The following is a 24989-nucleotide window of genomic DNA, read 5'->3' on the forward strand; positions in this document are numbered from 1 at the left end:
ATTCTTGTCTTTATTTTTCTCTTCTCTTTTTCTTTCCTTTTCTTTTCCTCTTCTTTCTCTTTCCCTCCCTCTCCCCTCTTTCTTTTCTCTTATTACCCAGCCCGGTACGACGGCTTGGTCGGCCGGTAAAAACCGTCAGGGGGGGGGCGGTTTCCCCCCCCCCCCCCCCCCCCCCGCGCCTGTTACGACACTGGCTAACACGCCAATCATCCCCCCAATGAAAAATATTTTTCTACGCCACTGCCAACAATATCGGTTTTTGGCATAAAACTATGGGTTCGTCAAAATTGAAAACTCCTTGGATGATTACGCTCCTTTTCAAAACTTGATCGCGTTTACGACGCAAAAAATTCTAGCGAACTACATAATTTTGGCCAAGGCGACACAAGGTTGGCACGGCGGGTTTACGAAAGGGCAAATGCCTCGCTTAATATGCAATGGTGTGTTTTTGGTTTTTTTTTTTGGTTTTTTTTGACGAAATACTTTTACGAAATAAATGAAATGAAATGAAGAAATACAGTAAACTTGCTGGTGTTTCAAAACCCTATTAAACATTGCACACAAGTGACGGTAAATTATGATTTGTAACTTAGAAATAAAGATGAATTGTTCACAGAATGCTGGACTATTTTAGGTCACTCAATACTTTCCTCCATGTTTACAAACACAACCTGAAGAATATCAATGAATTAATTTAATGTTTTATACAGAGAACCCCTCCTTGGGACAACCATAATAAGGAGAAACTGTTTTCGCCCACGAAATGAGGGAAAAGTACATCGTTTACAATATAATAGACAACCCCTATTTAGGTGACACCCCTAGTTTGGTCCCGAAGGTGTCTCATTTGGGGGTTCTACAGTATTTCGAAAATGGAAAGCCCCGGGTGGACGGCAGCGGTGTCCGGGAACATAGAACCCTTAACCGTCGTCAGAAAAAACCGCCCGGTTTACAGTGAGTTTCATTTAGCTTTAGTTATTAATAAGAAGTGACTCTACAACAATAATCCATGTAAATACTATTCATTATTCATAAAGATTTCCGTTCTCTAATTGGTTACCATATTTAATAAATTTAATAGATTATTCATGAAAAAGCAGCATGATGAATAAAAAGTATAGCCGCGTTAGTCTGTACAGTATAGAAAGTATAAAGTTCAAAACAGCAGCACTTTTGAGACTAACAATATATAATTTATTCTCTAGCTTTCGTCACAGTCTCCTGATGAAGTCCACTGTGTGGACGAAAGCTAGAGAATAAATTATATATTGTTAGTCTCAAAAGTGCCGCTGTTTTTACTTTATACTTTCTTTGAAAAAGCAGTTAAATTGAAATAGAGTCGCAAAAGGTAGATAACCTAGAATATAGGATCACCATATAAAGAATTGAATACCAGGGATGTAAAACCCCAAGTCCTATTGCAATATTCGTGTATACTTAATACGACATTATTTAAAACACGTTCGTTTTAAAATTTTACATATTACAACCCCTTTATTAAGAGAGCACTCCAATTCGGAGGACGGGGACACTTTAACAATAATAATCTTTATTGAATGTACAACCAATAGATAAGACAGTATAACACATACCGTACTCCAAGTATCGAAATGCACGCCATCGTGTCTGGATTCAATATTTTGACATTAACTATGTCATCATCAGGAATCACAACCAATAGCCTTCCACATCACAATAGCCTGTACATCCCGACTGTCCTTTATTAGTAACCAGACACAAATCTGTGCCACTTATTTTTGTTCTCTTATCAATTTTTTTGTGTGGAAGCTGTTGCCTAAATGATTTTATCCATTTTTGTTTTCATTTTTGTCTGATTTCATTTCTATAACAGACAGGGGGTATTTGAGTTGGCATTTTTCCTAAGCTAGGCGTTTATTCTAATAAATACTGTTACTTATCAAATATACGTGATCACAAATGAATTAATTAAAAATCAATATACTTAAGATAATAATTATTTTGATTATTGTACAGTGTGTGAATATACCAAGCAAGTACGAGAGTATAACATAGCAGAACGTATTGCAAGGACGTTGGAGCCACCAGAAAGCCAGGAAACCACATCTATGTCCGTGTCATCCAGTTCTACAGCATCTCCAATGGTAGAATGATACATTTTTACATTTCACAATAATTTACACTTATACCTAACCAGAACCAGAGAGTGCCATTTTCGGAGTGGGGAGGCAAGGGTTTTTTTTTTTATGACGGTCCGATGTCCCATGGGTTTTGTCATTTTTTCATGACAAATTGTTTTTTTCTCCTCGACAGACTATTTTACCTCCTCCCCACCCCCGCCCCAACTCCTCCACCGGAGCCATCCCTGATGGAAGCGGGACTCTATCTGCAAAACTCCCCAAGTGTGCCTCATCCCCACCCCTTTAACGGTGACGGAAACGGGGGGGGGGGGGAGTTGGCCCTTCCATTTTTTCTACTCTTGGACCAAACTCATCGCCAGTAATAAACATAGTTAACTAACGCTATACAATGTCATTATTTTTCAATATTTCTTTTCATAATTTTTAGAGATTTCATCCTGTATCTGATGACCTTTTCCTATGACATCTTTAATTAGATTTTTCAAACAATTGTATTTAAGGCATGAGAATCAGGACACCCATCGAGCAAGCTTCTTAGCAACAAATTTAATTATTTTGCACATTTTTAAAAGCATGATCACTTCTCCTTTGTTGGATAAAATCCATTTTATTTCCATATCAGGTTTTTTTTTATCAACACTAACAATAACATGCACATCTAATAACCTATGAATTACATCTTTAGTTAGGCTTTTTTGAACAAATTACTAAGGCATATAATCAATGGCTACAATTAAGTGTGCTCCTTGGTAACAAATGCCAGTTTTTACGTAATTATTTGGAACATCTGTAAACCCTAACAATAACATGCGCATTAATCAACCATAGCAATAGCATGCGCATCTAATAACCTATCAGTTACATCTTCAAATATACTTTTTTAAACAAATTACTAGGCATATAACCAACGACTACAATTGCGTGTGCTCTTCGAAGGACTGCTATTATTATTATTCAAAATATGTAAAATGATGTCATAGTTGAAAAACACGGAAAGTGACCAATGCCGTTCAAACAACCCTGTGCAAAAATATAGGGAAAAAGGAATACAAAGATAAACATCTGGTTGGAGAAGAGATGACTTCAACATCATACCCTCTTGCTCACAAAAGAGCAGTTTCCTCCCCTTGTTCATTTTGTCGATATGTTTTTGGATTTTGTTCATATGGTTTATCTGATCTCGTTCCACCATACAAATCATTTGGTAGTGTTACTAGGCTTTCGCGTGCTTCTCATCACTTTATTCTGTCAAAGCCGAAGTGCAGAGCCATGGCTTTGTGAAATTCCCTTCCCGAGGACTGTTTCCCGGAGGAATATAACTTCACTTGTTGGAATTGTTGGAAGCATAGAGTGAATCTTCATCTCATCCACTCTGAAGTCGTTCTCAAAAGTTTGCTTGATTGAGATCCTTTTCTTTTTGTCCTGATTTTGTTACTATTTAACTAGCCTATACCTTCAGTGGCTGCTAGCCTTGTATTTGACGATATAACAATATAAATATCCATAAAAAAAAACAAAGAATGAAAAAGAAATAATTGATCGCCCAAATTGCCTCAGAGGTTATTACTACGCGTTTTGAAAAACAAGCATTTCGTGGGGACATTCATCGGACCCCCTCGGGTAGTGTTGTCTCTCGATTCCCCCCCCCCCACCTTTTGGCCCCCGTTTCGGACATCTCTGAAACCGCCCCTGGACGCCTGAGTCCAAGGATGGCCGACACTCAACTCGTGCTGGACAAGGTACATTTTGATAGATCCCTGGCCAGGGCTTATCCACATACTGCAGTTTGGATCCTCCTATTTTCCTTTCCTTGTTTTTCCAATAACATCTGTTCATTTGTTTTCAGCGCATAGAAACCCTCGTATTTTACCGGTATAAATACATAACCTTTTAACTTTCTTCAACCTTTAAGAGGCAATACCCGTAAAGAAACATCGGTTGGCATCGATTCTGGTCATCAGTTTGAAGAGAATCAGGTGTATGATATTCATATACAATTACTAAGCTTACTGAGACTCATCTATTTGGGTTCTGGGTTGGCATTTTGTACTTTTTACAACTAAATGTGATTACACCTATACTTGATTCTCCTGACGCAAATCCATTATTGTCTACCTTATTCCTTCAGGACAATAAAAATTACCATCGACATTGCAGTACCCGCTGCTTACTTGGACTCGAATTCAATTCTGGCTATCAGGCGCGAGCTCGGTGGACTAGGTATGGTGCCAGGCTAGTGATCTGTAGATCGTGGGTTCGAGTCCCACCATAGAACAACTTGCAAATTTTTTATTTTTTTTTTTGCAATTGTTTTCACACGTACTGAGTATTCTGTACATTTCCATGTCAGGTAGGGCAAAATTACACCTATACTTGATTCTCCTGCTCGCAAATCCAGTTATTGTCTGGTATTACATCACGACAATAACAATTACTATCAACATTGCAGTACCCGCTGCTTACTTGTACTCGAATTCAACCCTGGCCATCAGGCGCAAACTCGGTGGTCTACAGGTATGATGCCAGGCTAGTGATCTGGAGATCGTGGGTTCGAGTCCCACCCGAAAACAACTTGCGATTATTTTTTCGCAATTGTTTACACATGCAATGAGTATTTCAGTACATCCACGCCAGGTAGGGCAAAATTACACCTATGTATTTGATTCTCCTGAAGCAAATCCAATTATTGTCTACCGTATTCTATCACGACAACAACAATTACTATTTTATATTAGATTTCAGTTATTTTGATTCATTTACTTCTGGGCCGGATTGCATAAGCGGTTTTTAGACGGTCTTATCGGTTAGCCAGCTATAATCGTGACATCACTACTGGTCTATGATTATAGACCATTGCTATACCGCTGTCTAACCAGTTAGCTTAAATTTTAAAGCCTACTCGGAGGAGGCTTAAAACAGTCTAATTTTCATCATGGCGTTCTGATGATTAATTCAACAGTGCAATGGCAAGACCAAGGCCTAGATCAAAGTCGGAGAACTGCGACGAATATTCCGCACGCTTCTCAGCGTCTGTAAAAATAAGTCTACGTTTATTTCGATACATTTGCGTGCGTCGAGCACGCATGACGTCGCTCCCAATATTACGTTACTAGGGAGTGCTTGTTTGCGTTTCAATACTCAAAGCGGTCTTAGGGAGGACTCTATTATAGCAATGGTGTTAGAGGAATGACTTTAGTAAGACCGTCTAAGTGATAAAGCCGGCTTTATTCGAGGAGTTAAGACTACCAGTTAAGACCGTTTTATAGCAATCCGCCCCTATTACTTATCTTATCTTATGAAGTATAGTCAGGCCTACATACCACCAGATGCTGAGGAAGTCAGGAGCAAGAGAATCAAGGAGAAAATCTTCCAAAGTCTGAACATAATTGTTTCTTAGTATATATGAAGATCAGATAATGCACTCTTTGATTGTTGTACTCTTCGACTATCGCAGACTGTCGTGATGGTAGCGAGTTGTTTTTCGTTGAAATTTGTCTTTTTGTTTATGTAAGACGCATATGGAACTTTATTGCATAATATAATATTCTTCTATTCTTTAAACATACACCCACTTCTCTAATCATTGCCTTTCTTGTGGTGTGTTTCCAAAAAGCAAGAAGATTACAAAAATAACTCTATTTTTTAGCAAGAAGATAAATCTGATTCAAACTCTCGTCCCATTTCGATTCTTTATTTTCCAAGATTCTTGAAAAAATATTTATGATCGTACATAATGATTCTATCAAGAAACATAATTATACTTTATTGTAAACAATGTGGTTTCCGTCAAAAAATATTCTACATCTTAATTTATCTACAACAAAGGTAAGAGTCAACTTCATTGTCAAAAAAAAAATAAATAAAATTAATAAAATTCTGAGATATTTGTTGTATCTTATTGTATAGAATCATTCATTATATATGAAATAAATAGTTAAATCACTCATTTGTATGTCATGCTACTAATAATGCTAATAAGTTTATTATCTTATTAAACTAAATAACAATATTTGTGATTTAATCGAAAATAAAGTCTTTTTTCTGGTGGAGTATTTATTGATCTAAGCCCTTCGATACTATTACGTCATGATATCAGTGGAACCTCCCTCAGCCTATTTAAAGATTAGCTACAATGCGCAGGGTTTTCTTCTTCGTTCTATTGTATTTCTTCTTTACATTAATGATATTCTGAATGCTTTTCAAAAAAAGTAAATTGTACCTTTATGGCGATGATACCACAATATTTTTTTGTTCTGATTCGAACCTTGGTTCTCTTTTACTTTCTATTATTCATGAACTGAAAGGTGTAATTGATTACTTTAATATTAATAGACTTCCGATTACTACTAAGAAATGCAACTTCATGCTGTTCGGTAACCACCACAGACTAAGAAACGATGATATGTAATTAATTAGAGGCCATATTATTATGCCTCGTGTGGAACACACTAATTTTTTAAGCATTAATATTGACCACGAACGAACTTAATTTTAAGATGCATATAAAGGAAGTGAAACTCAAAATTAAAAAGAAATATTACTATCATTTATTGCATTTCTTACCCAGCTTCATACTTCGTAACATTTATACTTCTCTTTTCCTCCAATTTATTAGTTATTGTAACATTGTATGGGCAATAATTACCATGCTAATCTATTTTAAATTCACAAACTTCCAAATAAAGTCGTTGGTTTATATTTTTGGAGCCCCGCCTCATGCTCATTTTTATCCTCTTTTTCGGATTTAAATGTATTTTTACCATTTTTGATATAAATAATATTACAATAATGCATCTATATTTTAAACGATAAACTCCCCTTTTCCAACTTATCAAATTCCGTCTTTAAAAACTCATTTGCATATAATGTATAACACTAGAATCTGTAATAATCTTCATCAACCCAAATTCTTATCAAAATACTATTATAAGCCTAGGGCCTAGGCCAAGTTGGCTTTCATTATCATTATTAGCACTCCTCAATATTATGCTATAATAATTATAATTGCATTATTTTGTTCTCCTGGTCGTTTTTTTTCTTTTCCTTTGTGTGTGTGTGTGTGTGTGTGTGGTGTGGGGGGGGGGGGGGGGGGGGTGTTTTTTTCGAGACATATAAATTAATATTTCATAACAGTGATGAAACTGGAATACGTAAGATTTTGACTTTAGAAACACTAAAATTTATTGGGCGAATATTTTGACTACTCCTGTAGACTTTGTCAACGCTTGACAGAAAATTTAAAAAATTCATGTATGTTCATTGTACGTCAAGCGACGGAAAGATGGGGGGGGGGGGGTGTCCGAGGACAAAAATGAAGATATCTCATGAATATTCATAATATAAAAAACTTTTCTAAGTTTTATGCATAGCGCCCTCAATACGTTCAGTTTAGCAAAAACATTTTCCATCTTTTCATTATTATAATTATTCAGTGTTAAAACAGCGTTGCTTTATAATTGCCGTTGAAAAAGCTTGTCAAATCAGGTACAATGCTTCTGTTAACATTGGCCATAATACTAATTTACATAGGAAGGACTAATAGTGAGTATTTCAAGAACATTTACTTTCTTTTCGATATGACGGCGTTGTAGAAATAAACTACATAGGCCAGCGACTACTGCAGCCTACACTAACAAAAATTCACTAGGCCTAGGCTAAGCCTAGTACAATAAATAGGCTAAATTAGTAATAGGCCTAGTAGGCCTAGGGCCTAGCCTCAAAACCTTACCTCAAATACAGTCTTGCTATGTTATTAACTAATTGTTAAGGTTAGTGGAGTACTAAAGTGCATTAGCGCCGTAAATTTTTCCACAGTTTTAATAATCTAAAATCTAAATCAAATAACTACAATAGCGCAAATTTTATATAACTAGGCCTAGGAGGCCTATTATTATTATATGTTCGTCAATTGGGCATAGGGGTCTAGGCCTACATATTTTTTTTTTTTTTTTTTTTTTTTTTTCCACAACTAACAACATATAAAAACATTTTTTTTTTGTCTTTCCACAACTAACAACATATAAAAGCAAAAATAAAAGGAATACTACTAAGCAAAATTTCTATCAATATTACGATATGGTATTATTAGGTTATTTTCTAGTTTTTTGCACTCCCAGTACCATTTTAATCTTTTATCTGACGGTTTTTACTTTTCGTTTTGTTATTTTTTGATATATTATTTTTAAAAAATCCGCTTTTTATCAAGAAACTCATCCCCTAGCAAACTCGCCCATTGCGCAAACTCGCAATTCCAATTAATTATTATAATTAATTGGAATAATTAGTAAGTAATTAATGTTTGATTTGTCTAATGAACAATTCAGTTTTATTTATAAGATTCACCACATACAGGTTCTTTGGGTTTTTTTTTTTACATGTTTACAGTACTAATATTTAATTAATTTTCAACTTTTTATTTTTAATTCATCCAACAATTGAAATGACTGTATGATGAATACATTACAAAGGACATACACACCCAGACACAATATAGGCTTTGACTGTGTACTTCTAAGTTTTTGAGAAAAAAGTCCTCTTTGTCAGGAACAACCCAGAATTCTGCTGATTAAACGGAAGCATCATAACCACAAAACTACCTCCACGCTTAGTCAGACATCAATTGATTGTTTAGAAGTAATAATTTTAGTGACACATAACAAGCCTGTGGTTTGCTATAAACCAACTATAGTTGCACCTGTTTTTTTTGAGATTAGACAAGAATACTGGAATACCAAGCAATCACTTGTAGAAGTCTATTAATAAAAGTCGTTGTGCAGTCGAAAACTCCCTATTGATATCCACACATCATAGAACTTGTGGATTGAAAATTCTCATTGAGTCAGTCGCTAATCCGGAAGGAGATAAACCATGTGATGATGATTCAATAGTCTCACCTGACAAAGCTGACAGGCATTACGATAGAATTTTTTAATTTCTAACATTTTATTTTTAATTCATCCAATAATGGAAAAGCCTGTGACATTATGAATACAGTTCATACACATGACAAACACCTCCACACACAAGAGGTTTTAGGTGTGTTTTTTAAGTTATGATAAAAAAAATATTCTCTTTGAAGGGGAATTGAGCCCTTGAAGCTAATGGACACATAAAGGATGCTACCTATTTTATACTGATTTGTTTTTGGAGTGGTTTGGCACAGGGTGAGCGGTTAGACTTCCCAACCCTGAGGTTGGGGCGCTGTACATTTCGCTTGCGTCCTTGAGCAAGGCACTTTATCTACATTGCTTTTCTCTACCCAGTAGTACAAATGGGTACCTGGTGGGATTGCCTGCTCCTGCATTGTTTACCAGCATCAACACTTAAACGCATGTGGACCAAATGACCAGGGAAAAGTTAGCGTTTTGTATCAGCGATGAAACCAAAATGCCATTGAAAATTTGATCGACTAAAATAAAATTTGACTTACAGTTAATTAATGAAAAACACAACAATTTGGCATGTAAAATAAGATCAACCTATTCGAGTTAGGCAGGCCCCCCCCCCATCAGGGAGAGCTCGGCCCCCCCACCCCGTTATGGAGAAAAACCACAATTCGTCGAGGAGAAAAAAAGTTATGTTTTCTACACACTGTAATAAGTAGAATCTAAAATAAGCCTTTGAAACCCTTAAATTTTCAAAATTTGCAACCCTGGACAACTTTCGAAAAAAACATTTTGAGCGGCGGTCTACCACGCCCACTTTGCTCTCGTCGGAGAAATCTTCCCCCTCCTCTGGGACCATGGACCCCCTCAGGCAAATCCTGGCGCCACCCCTGCCCATATACAGTATAGTCATGATGTGATGTGATATGACCATACTTAGCAATGTCACATGTTTTTGTCAAATAAAAATATGATAATCTGTACATGTGTGGTTGGTGCAGTGGTTGTGAATTGGGTTTAAACGTGAGGTCAGGCAATTGATCGAACCCTCCCTATTGTCATGATGACATCATATCAGTGGTACTGGTACGGGCATTTATAATGCGCAGGCAAAAAATGACTGTACATGGGCATACAACAATAATTTGATAGCGTCGACAGTGCTCAATGCTAATGTGCTGACTACTGCTGCAATATTATGGTAATCTATTAAATTTGATTAGCCCATAATATTGCAGATTAATCAAATTTAATAGATTACCATAATATTGCACCAGTATGGTAATCTATTATGATAGTCTATTAAATTTGATCCAATGTCAATAAGCTCATCTATAGAGGAGTTGCTGTAAACATGGATCACCATCAAAGTATGTGTACAAGCTGAGGGCCGCACTTGCAAGGTAGAGGGGTAAACTAAAATGCTCAGTGTACACTCAGTGCTGGCTTCAGAAATTTGCTGGCAGGGGGTACGACATGTCCAAGCCAAGGGGTAGAGTATAGCCTCGGTCACAATCTCAGAATAAAAATTTCTAGTAGGGTTCACGGTGAGAGTTTTTATGGCTTAAAATGGATGGACAAAATTGTGGTTTTAGATCACTATAATTATTACTATAGTGATTGGCAATCAAAATAACATTTGGATAGGCAAATTACTATTTATTTATTCAACAATATTTCACGAGGGGGCTCTTGCAGTGAAGCTCACTCAACAGGGTCCTGATACAGTACATATATATATAAATAGGTAGGTAAATGTAAAACTAATATAAGAAAAATATCTCTATAATTTCCAAACAATAAATGAGTACAAAATTTTAAAATGCAATAAACAGACACAGTTTAAAATAAAATGCATGGCAAGACTTTATCAAGATGTTGCTGTCTTATTGATAATCACCAAACCAATCATTTGAACTTAATTAAACTAAACTAAAACCAAGTATTTGATAATAATTTTTTTGGTACATTTGCATTTGTTTTGGTTTTTTTTTCTTCTCTTGTTGTTAAAGCGCCTCGAGGTGTGACAATGTGAGGCCCTATATAAATCCAGAATTATTATTTATTATTCTTAAATAATCTTTAAGATGAGATTTAAAACTGCTAATAAAGTTTAATATTAAAGGCAGGCTCTGGTCGACATGGAACGCACCTCATCAAAATAAATCACTCCGCGCAACTGAAAGGAACTAACAGTTGCGCAAATTTTTCAACATGAGTCAAGTTGAGTTGAGTTCTTTCCAGTTACGTGTCCACCTGAGCTTGCCTTAAGACATTAATAAGTTCAGGTATGTTTAAAATAATTAATTCAGTATGTTGCTAAACTTCTGGTGGTATCTTTATATCATTCACAACTGTAAAGTAAAAAATAAACTGCGAAAGACTAAATGTTATTATTTTTACCAAACATGGCAATTTATTCTACATATTTTGTTTTGCAGGTTTCACGTTGGGTGTGATTGGAAAGCAATATTTGGATATATTAGAGGGCAGTGGTAATGTAACGTTAAGCTGCCCAGTACAAGGCGCCATTTTACCGATCACCTATAAATGGACATTTAATGGACAATCGATTACGGTGAGCACTTAATGCCAACTTCGACCTTTCTGTTATCTAACCAGATTTGAAACCACAGAATTTTCATTGAAATATAAGTATTTTGAAATGATTAGCAGTGCGCAGTGGGGAAAATGGGAAGCACATATGCCTTGTATTGATCTTCTGTGTGAGAATCTATACTACTAAAATAATGTTTGGTGTTTTTCTCTGTCCACCAAATATCTCTGAAAGTATATGAAGTACAATTATGATTTTCAGGCATGTTGTACAGTAGCTACCACCAACAGGATGAACATCCACTACATTAGGACTTGATTTTGTTATCCTATATTTGTTTTTTTGGCAAAATTAACACATTTTTTGCTGATTACTAACCAATCTCATAACTTTCATGACGTCATTGCACCATGCACAAGAGCTACTATGCATGTGTTGCAAGTCCCACATGCAAAAATTCATAGCCATACATTCAGTGACAATACCACAATGCTGCATTCAGACAATGAACACGTCATGAGTTAACACGTTATTATACATAGAAGAGGTTTACTATGTTAGTAAGTTTATAGTAACTTTATACGTGTTGGTTATCAGAACACATTTGTTAATTTTAAGCTATAACCACCTACTTCAATCATAATAAAACATTTATCTCATTCCCAACTTTATATGTTGCATTTTCACATGCAAGAGGGTACTGTACTCCAATGTATTATCAAAATGGACAATTCCTCACAAGGACTATTTGGCAGAGACACTCACAGAAAAAATAATGACAAGGTAACTATAACATCCTGAATGATTGTCTCCTCAACTTTCCATAACATTGAACTAGATGCCTCGCCACAGCTTTTTCACACTCACTTAACACTGTGCAGAGCACGGGTATTACGCCAGTATTATTTATTAACATCATCAAATTGGATTGGATTTATTTTGAGTGTATACACTAAGAATAATCCATGGAAGTCTACAGAAGAATTATTTCCAATGGGTCCTTTTGCTGGGGATTAGACAGTACACTGGGTGACAATCTCCTACAATTTTTCCGAAGAGTGCACTGCATTCTTTACAGTGGACATGGATGGGCAATATTGCACACGGGAGCAACCGTTTAAAGTCTAATCCCTGTCTCTTATACACATCTAGATGTGTATAAGAGACAGCATTTACTCAATACAGGCATGTGCGACAACTTAACCATTTCGCCACGACATGCCTCAATTGCTGTCTCTTATACACATCTAGATGTGTATAAGAGACAGCTAATCCTCACTGCAAATTATTAAAACTTGGTTTTCAGCTTTCAAGTTGAAAACAAGTTGAGCAACGATGGGAAGGATATTTGAATGGGGGACCAAAAAATGTCCACGGTTCAGCGCACAAACAGTGGCTACCACCAGTTTAGCCGGCAGAACTAAGCTGTTCTCATCATTATTAATTCTTTTCATTGTGTGTGTCTGTCAATTGAGGCACGTTGTGGCAAAATGGCTAAGTTGTAGCAAAAATTGAAATTCAAGTTATTGGTATTTTCAGATACCTGAGTATGTGATCTTTAAAATGAGGGGTCATTCATTGAAATTGGACATTTCAAGCCTAAGTTATTGGAAAGTGAATGTACAGTACTCTTAGAATCAAGATAAACATGATTTTGAGTAATTGCCTTTCAAATTTATTTGTGCATACACTGTTTAATAGAATGAACTATCAAAATAACATTAAATAAACAATTTCTTGACCACTTCCAGAACTAATACTTTGGTACATGATTAATAGGACATTAATCTGTTGATTTATAGTGAAAAACAAATTTGGATTTTTAGGCAATTTTTTGAGCTCCCATATTTTATAGCTCATTTACTCAATACAGGCATGTGCGACAACTTAACCATTTCGCCACGACATGCCTCAATTGTGTACTAAAATGTATTTTTCTTGTTACTACAGCAGTTGACAGAACCACCACCTTCACATTTCATAATAGAGGCTGATTTTCTCATGATAAAAAATGCATTAAGGAGTATGCATGGCGAGTTTGCTGGAACGGTCACTGATGCCTCTACTGCTTCTGCTGTCTGCACTTTCAATGTCCAGATACTTTGTGAGTTATTTACATATTTACACCTCAAGACCATAGATTTTAATGAAAATATAAATTTTAAAGTAACATTATAAATAATACTATTATAATCATTAAAAACTGAATATTTAAAAATAAATTCTGCATCAGTTTTATAAATATTTGGAACATAGTTCTGCTAAAATAATCACACACTTGTACGCCATTTTGGATGTTATTGATTGATAGTAGGCAGAAAGAAATATAACAGAAATATTGCTGCAGCTCAATATATCATTGTACACACTACAGATATTAATTGCGTAGGCTTTCCACTGAAGCATGAAGGAAATTAAATAATGAAATGTGTTTAAAAAGGTGATTTAGCTAGAGTGTTGCATTTCAAAGTATTCACCTTCTATATCAAAAGGAAAATAACGCATTAAAGGTATCGTCTTTTAAACATTTATATAACAAAACATACTCTTATATTTAATACTATTGAATAATAATAAGTCTTCTATCTATACATATTTTTAAGCAATGTGTAATATTATGGCCTCCCTTTCTTTATTCGGAGTAGCATTCGTTCAACGTAATAACTAAGTTACTCTGAAGCCTGGTTTTCACGAGAGCCCTAGTATCCGGATCGGGAGCTAACCGTCAGCGCTAACCGTTAGCACCTGCGTGAGAACGCCCGATCGGTTAGCGCTAACCGTTAGCAGTATCCGGATACGACTAACATTAGCAAGCGCTATCGGTTAGCAAGTTGAACGCATTTTTATCATCAACCAATCACACTTACGCATTTACAATTTCCAGTTTCTTATTGGCCAGTGATTCGATTATCATATTTTTGGTATCCGGATCGGGATTTTCTTGTATGGACGCACGGCAGCTAACGGTTAGCAGGATCCGGATCCTGCTAACCGTTAGCAGCTGTGTGAGAACATAGCCTATATTTTGAAAAAGTGAATAAAGTATGTGTTTCTGCTTCTTTCTTTTAGTTTATAAACAACATGTTCCATGTGTTGCAGCTGTTTATAACATTATTAATGTTGATCTGTAATAAATGACATATTAGGATACATTTAACCAACAGTAATTTATAATTGGTTGAATTTAATTTTTACTATAGCACTAATGCAGGCCCGTTAAGGTTCATGGGAAGGGGAGTTTATAGGCCAAATTTAACTCAGAAATATTATTAACTCATAAATATACCCCACCCGGAATGAAGGTAAATATCATACACTTCATTATTTTTATCAACTTTAGTAATATTTTATGAGTGGATTAATATTGGTAATAATATTGTTACAGATGGACCAACATTCACAGCGTTACCCCAGCAATCAGTAGTGGCTCAGGCTGGGCAGAATATAACGTTAACCTGTCCTGTTGATGGCTACCCACCACCAGTTATATACTGGATTAAGAACAGTATACAGATGGGATATACTCGTGATGTCATCATGAACAGTGGCCTTCTTAATTTCCAGTGTAAGTATGCTTCCTTGATTTGATGTATCACGTTCTTCCTGATTGTTAAGAGGTCGTATCTGTCCACCACATGATAATGGCTTATACGAATATGCAGCAGAAATCAAGAGATATAAAAAAAGTACATTTATACTTGCTACTCCAATGCATAAATAGTACATATGCCAACCTCCTGACTTGCACATGAGGCTATATGCAGAAGGCTTACATGGTAGTCTAATGATGAGGCTATACCAATTTTCGTAGGAGGATACCAAATGGGAGGCTATCAATCAGTGGCGGCATTACGAGGGTCTAGGGGAGAAAAACTGGGAGAAAAAAGAACTCAAAAAATTATATGTATTTTGTACATATTAATAGATTATTAATAGATAGGGTTTTTAGTGACGCCCGACCACACCCACTTTTTCTCATCAGGGACATCATTTGGGGGACCTTGGCCCCTTCCCCATCGGGGAAATCCTGGCGCCGCCACTGCTATCAATTTATGTTGGAGTTTAACGATTTATGCTGGGAGGCTACAAATTTACATCGGAGGCTATCAATAGACCTTTCCGCTAAGCCCCGCCCCTTGGATATTGTTGCTAGGTAACGACAATGTTAAAGCATTTATGGCAAAGACAAGCGAAACCAGTCAATCGTCACAAAAATCAATTTTTAGTTATTAATACAGGGTTAAACAGTAAAATGAGAGCTATAAAAGGAAAAAGAATCAAAGTCTGACATTTCGTTATAAAGTTACAAGCATTTAAAGATAGAGCTGTTTAAAGAATAATATCTGAGAAATCGGCCTTAAAAATTTATGATTTCAAGCATTTCTCATGCAGAAACTATCACCAAATTGTTAAAATTGTTGTTTTAACATCGAAAATGGGAAAATAACAGCATTTCATGATTTATAGATATATAAATGTTAGTTTAGTGCATATAAAATATATTTCTAAACTTTTGACATTTCAGCATGTTTTGACTATATTCTCTGAAACACGATTTGCGACAAGTGACTGGTTTGGCTTGTTTTTGCCACATATGCAAACACGTGCGTTTGTGCAGGACAACACGTGTGCTGGCTAGACACGCACGTATTCCTGGCCCTGTTCTGATTGGTCAGTTGTTAACTTGATTGACACTCTGGAAATGCCCATTAAAATGGGAAGGTACCGATGGGAGGTATCGATTTTACAAAGGTGGGAAAAGATTTGCACGGGAGAGAACTGATTTACATTTAATCTGATTTAATTTTAATATTGTATCTCTTCAGATATCTCGGTCTATGATATAGGACGATACCAGTGCAATGCAACAAATTCCTATGGTTCAGTCGTCAGTGAAGTCGTCTCGGTTGAAGTTCAAAGTGAGATTGCATCAAATTTTCTTGCTACCACTGTATACTCTAGTTCATCTCTCTTTAGTCTGAGAAGCATAGAAATACCATTTAACAATACACCAATCAGCATTAAAAAGGCAATTAGACAATGCACCAAACAGAATAAAAACACCATTAAACAATTCAAAAACAGCATTGAAATGCCTTTAAACAATTTACAAAAAAGCATAAGAACACCATAGAAAGAATCACAAAACAGCACTGAAATGCCTTTAACCAATGCACTACAAGTAGTAGAGAAACTTTCAACAATGTAACTGAAACTTAGCTCAGTTGGCTAATCTGGTGGTAGCCACTGTGTGTGCGCTGAACCGTGGTGATCTCTACGTCCCCGGTTCAATTCCCATCGCTGCCTCTCCTTGTGTTTCAGCTAGAGGGCTGAAATACAAGTTACAATAGCGCACCGTCTTTCGGATGAGACGTCTAAGCCGTTGGTCCCGTGTGCATTTATGGCCCATGTGCACGTTAAAGAACGCAGTACACTCTTCGGAAAAGAGTAGGGGATTGTCTCCCGGTGTACTGTCCAATCACCACCAGAAGGACCCCACTGGAAATAAGTCTTCTAGACTTTCGTGGGCATAGAGAGTCATTTTCATGAGATACGTGACTAATTTTAGGATACCTTTTTTTCACGATGGATTTGGCAAGATGGACCAATTTAGATAAAATATAGCTCCTATATACCTCCCAGATAAGGGGGGAAAGTCCCGTTTGGGGGCATTTTTCAAAATGGCCGCCTGTTGATTTGGATGCTTGTATCTCAATAACCACTGGTCAGAGAGACTTGATTTTTGTTCAAATTGTTCACAATATGCATGTTCCTATTTATCACAAAATGGCGGGAAATGCAATTTTTTAAAGTTTGACCTTTGACCTTGTATTGTCATATATCAGTAACTACTGGTCATAGAGACTCACAATAATTGATTGCAAATTGTTCAGGAGATTCATGTTTATATTCGTCTTAGTGAAAAAAATATTCAAATAGTGACAGGAAACAGTACATTCTGACCTTTGATCTATTGTAGGGTCATTTCATGTCAAATCAACCAGATTAAAAAAAAAATTCCTGTATGACCGTCTCAGATTTTCATGACTCCATAAAAATGATCCACTGTGTGAAAAACCAACAACAAAGTTAGCCTGATAGGATATATAGTTTCAGAGATATTGACTCCTCAAAAAAGGGGTGTGGTTCTTTAAGATGTGCAAACAAACACAATTTATTTCAAATTTGGAAGCTTATAACTCGAGATTGGTAATAACTATCAAGGTCAAGCTTGGTATTCTAACTTATTTTTTGCCATATTTCACAAATATGGCCTTAGATTTACAGTTATCCCTTCTCTTTGGAAGTTATCTTTACTCAAAGTAGCCGCTTTGTTTAACGATGCAAATTTTTTGTGATATTCGAGGTCACCCTGGTCCATATGAGTGGGTATATATACCTCATATTACAGATATATTATCTATGTGTAGTTGTCTCTAGCCACATGCAAGCGCAGGCTGATCAAATCAATTAAAATTGAATGGCATATATTCAAAGTTGGGACCAGATCTATAAAAGTGAAAAACGCCAATGTTTCTCAACAACGGATCGTCATGTGGAAAGTTAAAATCTTTTCTTAATTACCCCAGTTGATCAGATACATTAGCTCTACCTATAAACCAAATTTTAGCTTTGGTACTTAGCTCATGGCTAGATACTATGTTGAAAACTACACATATTTCAACATAATAGGAAATCACAAATGTTTTTAATAGTTGGGTCATTCCATGCCAATTCAACAAATGCATTACACCATGGGTCATAGATTTTTTTTTCATTTTTTGGCACACTGACTTAGTGATATAGATATCTATGTGAACTGAAAACCTGAAATTTTGAGACTCGCCAATTCGTTCATTTTACTGTAGCGGCAGTTTGAAGTTAAGGGGGCGTGGCCCAAAATAAATACGAATATAATACAAACTCTAGGAAGTTTCTATTAATGAATCGAACATGAATATATTCATGAAACAGAATAGAGAGTTTCCAGAAAATAATTTACCATATATTGGCCACAAAGAAATGATGTATGTGATGTCCCAATTGCCATGTGCTGTGATTTACTACTAATAAGGGCCGTCACCCACAATACAAATTCGATGAGGTTATTATTACAAAGGTTGAAGTTGTTGCACATTAAGAATTAAACCAGAAATAACTTTAGATCAATAAATTTGAAATTCATAGAAAATTTGATAGGTCTATGACATAGATTTAGAAAATTAAAGCAAAATAAAATTAGGGTATTATTGTTGATGATGTGTTAAAACATGTTTTTAAGGATTTGGAATCAGCAGTAAAAGGTGTCCTACACCACAAAAGGTTAAAGGGGCTGTATAATGATAGCATATATATAAAGTTAATTTGAGGCACACCCTCTTTACGTCGAATTGCCGCTCTACAGGAAAACAAAAAGGGAATTTGAGTCTCAAAACTTCAGGTTTTTCTATTCACAAGGCCGGAGGGTGCAAAAAATTAAAAATATATGACCTGTAATGTTGTAATGCATTTGTTGAGAGGCCACGCCCCCTTAACCTCAAACTGCCGCTACTGGAAAACGAATGAATTGGCGAGTCTCAAAATTTCAGGTTTTTCAGTTCACATAAATATCTATCACTGTGACAGTGTCCAAAAAAAAAAATTTTAAAATCAATGACCCTGGTGTAATGCATTTGTTGAGTTGACATAGAATGACTCAACTCAACTTTCCGATTATGTGTGTAGTTTTCAACATAGTATCTAACCATGAAGGAGCTGAGTACCAAAGCTGAAATTTGGTTTATAGGTAGATCTAATATATCTGATTAACTGGGGTAAATTTAAGAGAAGATTTTAAATGTCCACAATATGGCGATCCGTTGTTAAGAAACATAGGCCTTTTTCACTTTTATAGATCTAGTCCCAACTATGAATATATGCCAATCAATTTTAATTGATTTGATCAGGTGGCCATTTTGAAAAATGCTCCCAAACGGGACTTTCCCCCCATATCTGGGAGGTATATAGGAGCTATATTTTATCTAAATTGGTCCATCTTGCCAAATCCATCGAGAAAAAAAGGTCCTAAAATTACGGATCTCATGAAAATGACTCTACTACTATCCTTGGTGTTTACACCGAAAAATCCAATCCAATCCAACTTTATACAATATTACCATGTAGCTGTATCCAAAAGAACATTTTTATGAACCCCATATAAAGAACACCTAACAAATAGGTGTAATATTGCTGATATATTTGATATTGAAAATCCTTGGTGCATGTGTTTTGTGCCTAATAAATAAAATAAATAGAATAAAATAAATAAATAAAATAACTAAATAAATAATTTTAAGAATTGAAACAAGAAATGCAATAAAAGCAAGCATTAGTACAATTAAACATAAACTGGATGTTTCCTGTTCCCTTAATTTTGTTTTAAAGGCGATTAGTTTGCTGTACAACAGAACGAAAGTTATAGCTTATAGTATTTTTTTAATATACAGTGAACACAGCATAACTGTTTCATGCATTTATTGAAAGAGTTGGTGTAATGGGAGAACAGGATGCTGACTAACGCATCTCATAATTAGGTCTTTCCTTCGATACAACAATCCACATTGCAAACCAGTATTCAACCTATGAACCAGCTCAGCTTTGAAACATGAACACTAACCTACAGGTACTACAACTATGCAACTCAAATTTATTTGCATTGATAAAGTAGTAATGACAAAACACCAGAATAGGAATAATAAAAAAAAAGAAAAAAAAAGAATTGGAGTTTAAAGAAAAAGTAGTATAAATGCAAGTGAGACATTGAACCTTTTTATAGAAGAACAAAAGGAAACAGTTATAGGTTAACACCATACATACTCTCACTCTCAATAAGGAACACAGCACAGAGTGAAGGAAAAAAAAACTTGAAGCTAGTTAATGAAAAGAGCAGAGGTGGCGCTAGGATTTACTAGAAGGGTCCGAGGCCAACAATTGGTGGGTGAGGGGGATGTGATGTCTTTGATGTGAGGGCAGATGTTCCTGACGGGAGCAAAGTAGGCATCGTCGAGCATCGCTCAAAATATCTCAAAAGTGGTCGGGGAGGGGGACAAAGCCCAAAAAATTTTGACAATTTAGAGGTTTCAAGGACTTATATATATTTAGTCTAAACATGCAGAAGATACATATAAGGAACACAGTTAATCTTAATGCAGGGGTTCCAAGTCGTCTGGAAATTAGGAACATCCTTCCGCACTTTCGCAAGCGTGAAAGAATCTCATATCTCTAGCAAATGATTTGTGTGATTTTACTACTTTATTATCAATTTCCTAAAGGGAAATTAGTGTTGATGGTGACCAATGCAGCCAAATACAATTAATTAAGAAAGCTCATTTAACCAAATCTCCTGGATAGGATTTATTCCAACTTAGGCCGCTGTTTAAACTGTAGTTTTTCAAAGAAAAATTACTGTTGATAGTAACTTTAGTATGAGGATACCTCCACTGGTGGTAATTAAAGATAAGTTAGTTACGACAATGGCTGTATTCGACTGGTCATTCTTTGTTAAACCACGCCCACCTGCACAGTGGTAAAGTCGAATATGAAAACTTGTAAATACTCGACAAAACAAAATGGCAGCATAGTTACTGTGATACACGCTGCGTAAACAAAATTGCTTAACAGAACGCAAATTATTTTTAATTAGTCTCATTGAATTATTATTATTATTATTATTATTATTATTATTATTATTATTACTGTTGTTATTGTGGTTGTTGTTGTGATGAAAAGTTAACACAAACGATATGGTGGCTAAACGAATATTACATGTAAAGATTTTTTTTTTATTTGTTTGTTCCCCGACAAAATTTATCGTCTTCCCCGACAAGGGGGGCTATAGCGCCACCCCTATTGTGGCAGTATGGGTTTTTTGTAAAAAAAATGTTTTCATCCTTTTTTGAATTCTGTTAGCCTACAATTATTTTTTGACTTCATGTGGGTAAATATTATAATGTTTTTTTTCTGAAATTTAATCTAAATTATATTAACGCAAATGTTGTTTCTAAACTGACCAATCATCAATTTTTGTTTTGGTCACATGGATAACTTTAATGCTGATTACCGCATTCTGGTTGGGTTCATTTTCGTTGTCGACGAATACTATTTTACGAAACAGTTGAATGAAAATAATACTCAACAAAAAATCGTTGTCAACGAAATGAGCCAGTCAAATAAGCCCATTGTGATATTTAAATTGTTTTCTTGTTTCTTTAGTCCCATTATCAATTGCTGGAGTGCCTGACAATCCTACAAGCCTAACAAAAGGAAGCAATCAGAGGCTAGTTTGTAATTTCACTGGATATCCAACACCAGTTGTCACATGGTATAAGGTATTGTACAAATCTAAAGCTCTGTCCACATTATCAAATTTTCTTTGACAAAAAATTGTATGCCCATATATATTCATGATGTGCCCATATATAGTCATGATGTGCCCATAAATAGTTATGATGTGATGTCATCATGACCATATTTAGGCATGTCATATGTTTTGTCAAATAAAATTTGAGTGTGGACATGGCTTAACTCCTGCAGGGCTATCAAGGATGCTTACACCTCTCTAGCCAATTGATATCAATAAATAAAACATTTTATATTTTATTTCAAGTTTATCATGATGGTGGGTGTGTTAACAAGCTAAAAATAAAAATGTTAATTCTGTCTAAATCTTTTTGGTGGGCAACAGATTTTGTTTACAAGGTATAAAAATGTTTAGCTCAGTTGGCTAAACTGGTAGTAGTCTCCATGTATGCGCTGAACCATGGAGATCTGGTCCCCGGTTTAACTCCCATTGCTGCTCTCCTAGTATTTCAGCTATAAGGTTGAAATACAAGTTACGATAGCTAGCGCACCATCTTTCAGATGAGACATTTAAAACTGTTGGTCCTGTGTGCATTATGTGCATATATTAAAGAATGCATTACACTCTTCAGAAAAGTGTAGGGTATTGTCTCCCGGTATATAGTCTAATCACCACCAAAAGGACCCCACTGGAAATAAGTCTTCTTCAGACTTTCGTTGGTTATCCTTGGTGCATACACCGAATAAATCCATCCATCCATCACCCCACCAATTAAATTAATGAATGCTTGATTTAATGTGTTTTTATCTTTGATATAGGACAATAGACTTCTGCGTAGTGGTGTTAGCTATTCGATTGAGAATGGTAACTCTAAGCAGAACGCTTGGTCTGTGTTGATATTCAAAGGGGTAAAGATGATAGATGCTGGGGAGTATCGTTGTATGGCAGTACAAGACCAAGTCAATCCATTATCGTACACATTCCAGGCTACGATAGCAAGTAATATAGCGCCTTCATCAAATCATTTATTTTCTTTCTTTTTCTTAACAGAACAATTTATAAAGTAATCACTTCCAAAGAACTGTAAGAGATACAGTTTGTGTAGGGTTGCTCAATAAAAAAAAAATACATAAAATAATAAAAACCATAATAATAAAAATGAAGGTGATATTTTTAAAATACTTGAACTTTGTATTTGTTTTCTGACAGTATCACCTGAAATTGTGTCCGTACACGTTCGTGAAAAGTCCATCAAAGTAGGACTGCCAGTGATTCTGAACTGTAAAGCCAGTGGAACACCAGCACCTACGTATACCTGGCATCATGATCAAAAGGTATGCTTATACTCGATACACTCACAGAAAATGTTACACAGGGTGCATGTTAATGTTACGCAGGGTGCATGCTAATGTTACACACTCAGCCATGTATCCCTACAAAAAAAAAAAATTAGTACAGACAATGAAGATACACACAATGCCACAACACTACCACATACCACTACCATGCCACACCACTACCATGTACACATATCCAAGCTAAATCAGTGTTGGTTTGTTTTTCTTACATTACACAGGATTGGTAATCTTTAATATTGATATGCCCTTAAACTGGGATGCTTGTTAAAGTATTGCTACAGACCAATGCATTAGTTCAAACCCAATGCTACAGACTACACTAATAATACACTGCTGCAGACCAAGGCTCTCAAACCATGGGTTCAAACCAGTGCTACAAATGCTATGAATCTGCTATAGTTCAATGCTACCAATACATTGGTTTAGAAATGCTACAGACCAGTGCTACTTTAATACTACAGACCAATGCCACAGACCAATGCTACAGACAAATGATATACAGTTATAGTTGTTCAATTCTACCTATCCATTAAGAAATGCTACAGACCAATGCTACCAATATGATACTACAGAACAATGCCACATACCAATGCCACAGACCAATGCTACAGATGTACTGTAGGCAAATGCTACAGGCTCTTCTATTACAAAACCTCAAATAGTAATTGTAATTTATTTTACAAATGAAACAAATATAAGGTACAACACTTCTTCTATAGGAAATAACGTATGGCACCCACTATCATAGAGGAGTAAATGATGGCGACCTTGCTATTCAACGAACTCTACCAGACGACCAAGGGACATACTCATGTACCGCGTCAAATGTTGCAGGCACTGCAAGAAGCGCCACCACCTTACTAATAGTTGAAGGTAAAGCATGTAAAACATCTACTTTTGAATTTGGGTTTGTGACTGAAAAACTAAAAATATTTAAATGGTATTTATTTTTTGAATTGTGTCTTTAATATAAATTTCAAATAGGTTTTTTTGACAGACCATTTTCGCAAAATTTGAAACGAAAATTTCCGATAACCTGGCAACTACCAGTGGGGGACTTTCAGAGGCCTAGTATTTCTCTCTACGATACCATCATGGATTAAATCAACAATAAAACTAAATTACTAATGAGCACAAATATTTTAAAATGGAAAAAACATGAAATGTTTATACTAAAAACAAGTCTAAATCTTAAAAAAAAGTTATTTCAATGTTTACAATACAGCAATTACAGTAATTAGCAAGATCACATCTGTTGTCTACTGGTGCTATAGCTAAGGTCTATAGCAACGATATCTGCTGTGCTGAGGTGCTCTATTTGTAACTAGTCAGCTGCTCAAGCTAGGCTGCTGGAAGTTCCCCAGTGAGTTGCAAGACGTTGGCGCTGTTTCAAAATATATGTGATAAAATTGTCTGTATTATCAAAGATTAAGCTACACTGCCACCAACATAAATCTGATATAAACATTAAATTCTACATGTTTAAAACAGCAGTGGCCTATCGGTGGGGGAGGGACAAAAGTGAAGTGGGGTTCGATGATTAAGTGAAGGCATGTTAACTCACAAAATGAGGTAGTATGAGGTGATTTTTAGTTCCTATGCAATGTAATGCAATAGGAACTATTGTAATCACTCTTGCTATTTCCTATGTTTTTTATTGTGTGTAGTGTGTATGTGTGTGTGTAGACATTTATGCAAATGCGCATGCGTCAAAGAAAAGTTTTCCAACAT

General features: G+C 35.7%; 1 protein-coding gene across 2 annotated transcripts in view; it reads left to right on the plus strand.

The window, feature by feature from the left end:
• The first annotated feature begins 7528 nt into the window (after positions 1-7528).
• LOC117121647 (hemicentin-2-like) overlaps positions 7529-24989 on the plus strand; it is a 27006-nt gene continuing 9545 nt past the window's right edge. The window contains exons 1-9 of one of the 2 annotated variants that reach the window (XM_033266889.1): positions 7529-7661; positions 11446-11582; positions 13512-13665; positions 14947-15126; positions 16388-16480; positions 21813-21928; positions 22719-22899; positions 23110-23234; positions 23978-24131. In XM_033266889.1, the coding sequence (XP_033122780.1) occupies positions 7610-7661; positions 11446-11582; positions 13512-13665; positions 14947-15126; positions 16388-16480; positions 21813-21928; positions 22719-22899; positions 23110-23234; positions 23978-24131 (1192 nt within the window). In that variant the 5' untranslated portion in view covers positions 7529-7609. The remainder of the gene's footprint in view (positions 7662-11445; positions 11583-13511; positions 13666-14946; positions 15127-16387; positions 16481-21812; positions 21929-22718; positions 22900-23109; positions 23235-23977; positions 24132-24989) is intronic. The other variant, XM_033266890.1, reaches the window with a different exon arrangement.

This window comes from Anneissia japonica, unplaced genomic scaffold (genome assembly GCF_011630105.1).
Source record: "Anneissia japonica isolate Jap-2015-1 unplaced genomic scaffold, ASM1163010v1 scaffold287709_len1912824_cov184, whole genome shotgun sequence".
Classification (NCBI taxonomy): Eukaryota; Metazoa; Echinodermata; class Crinoidea; order Comatulida; family Comatulidae; genus Anneissia; species Anneissia japonica.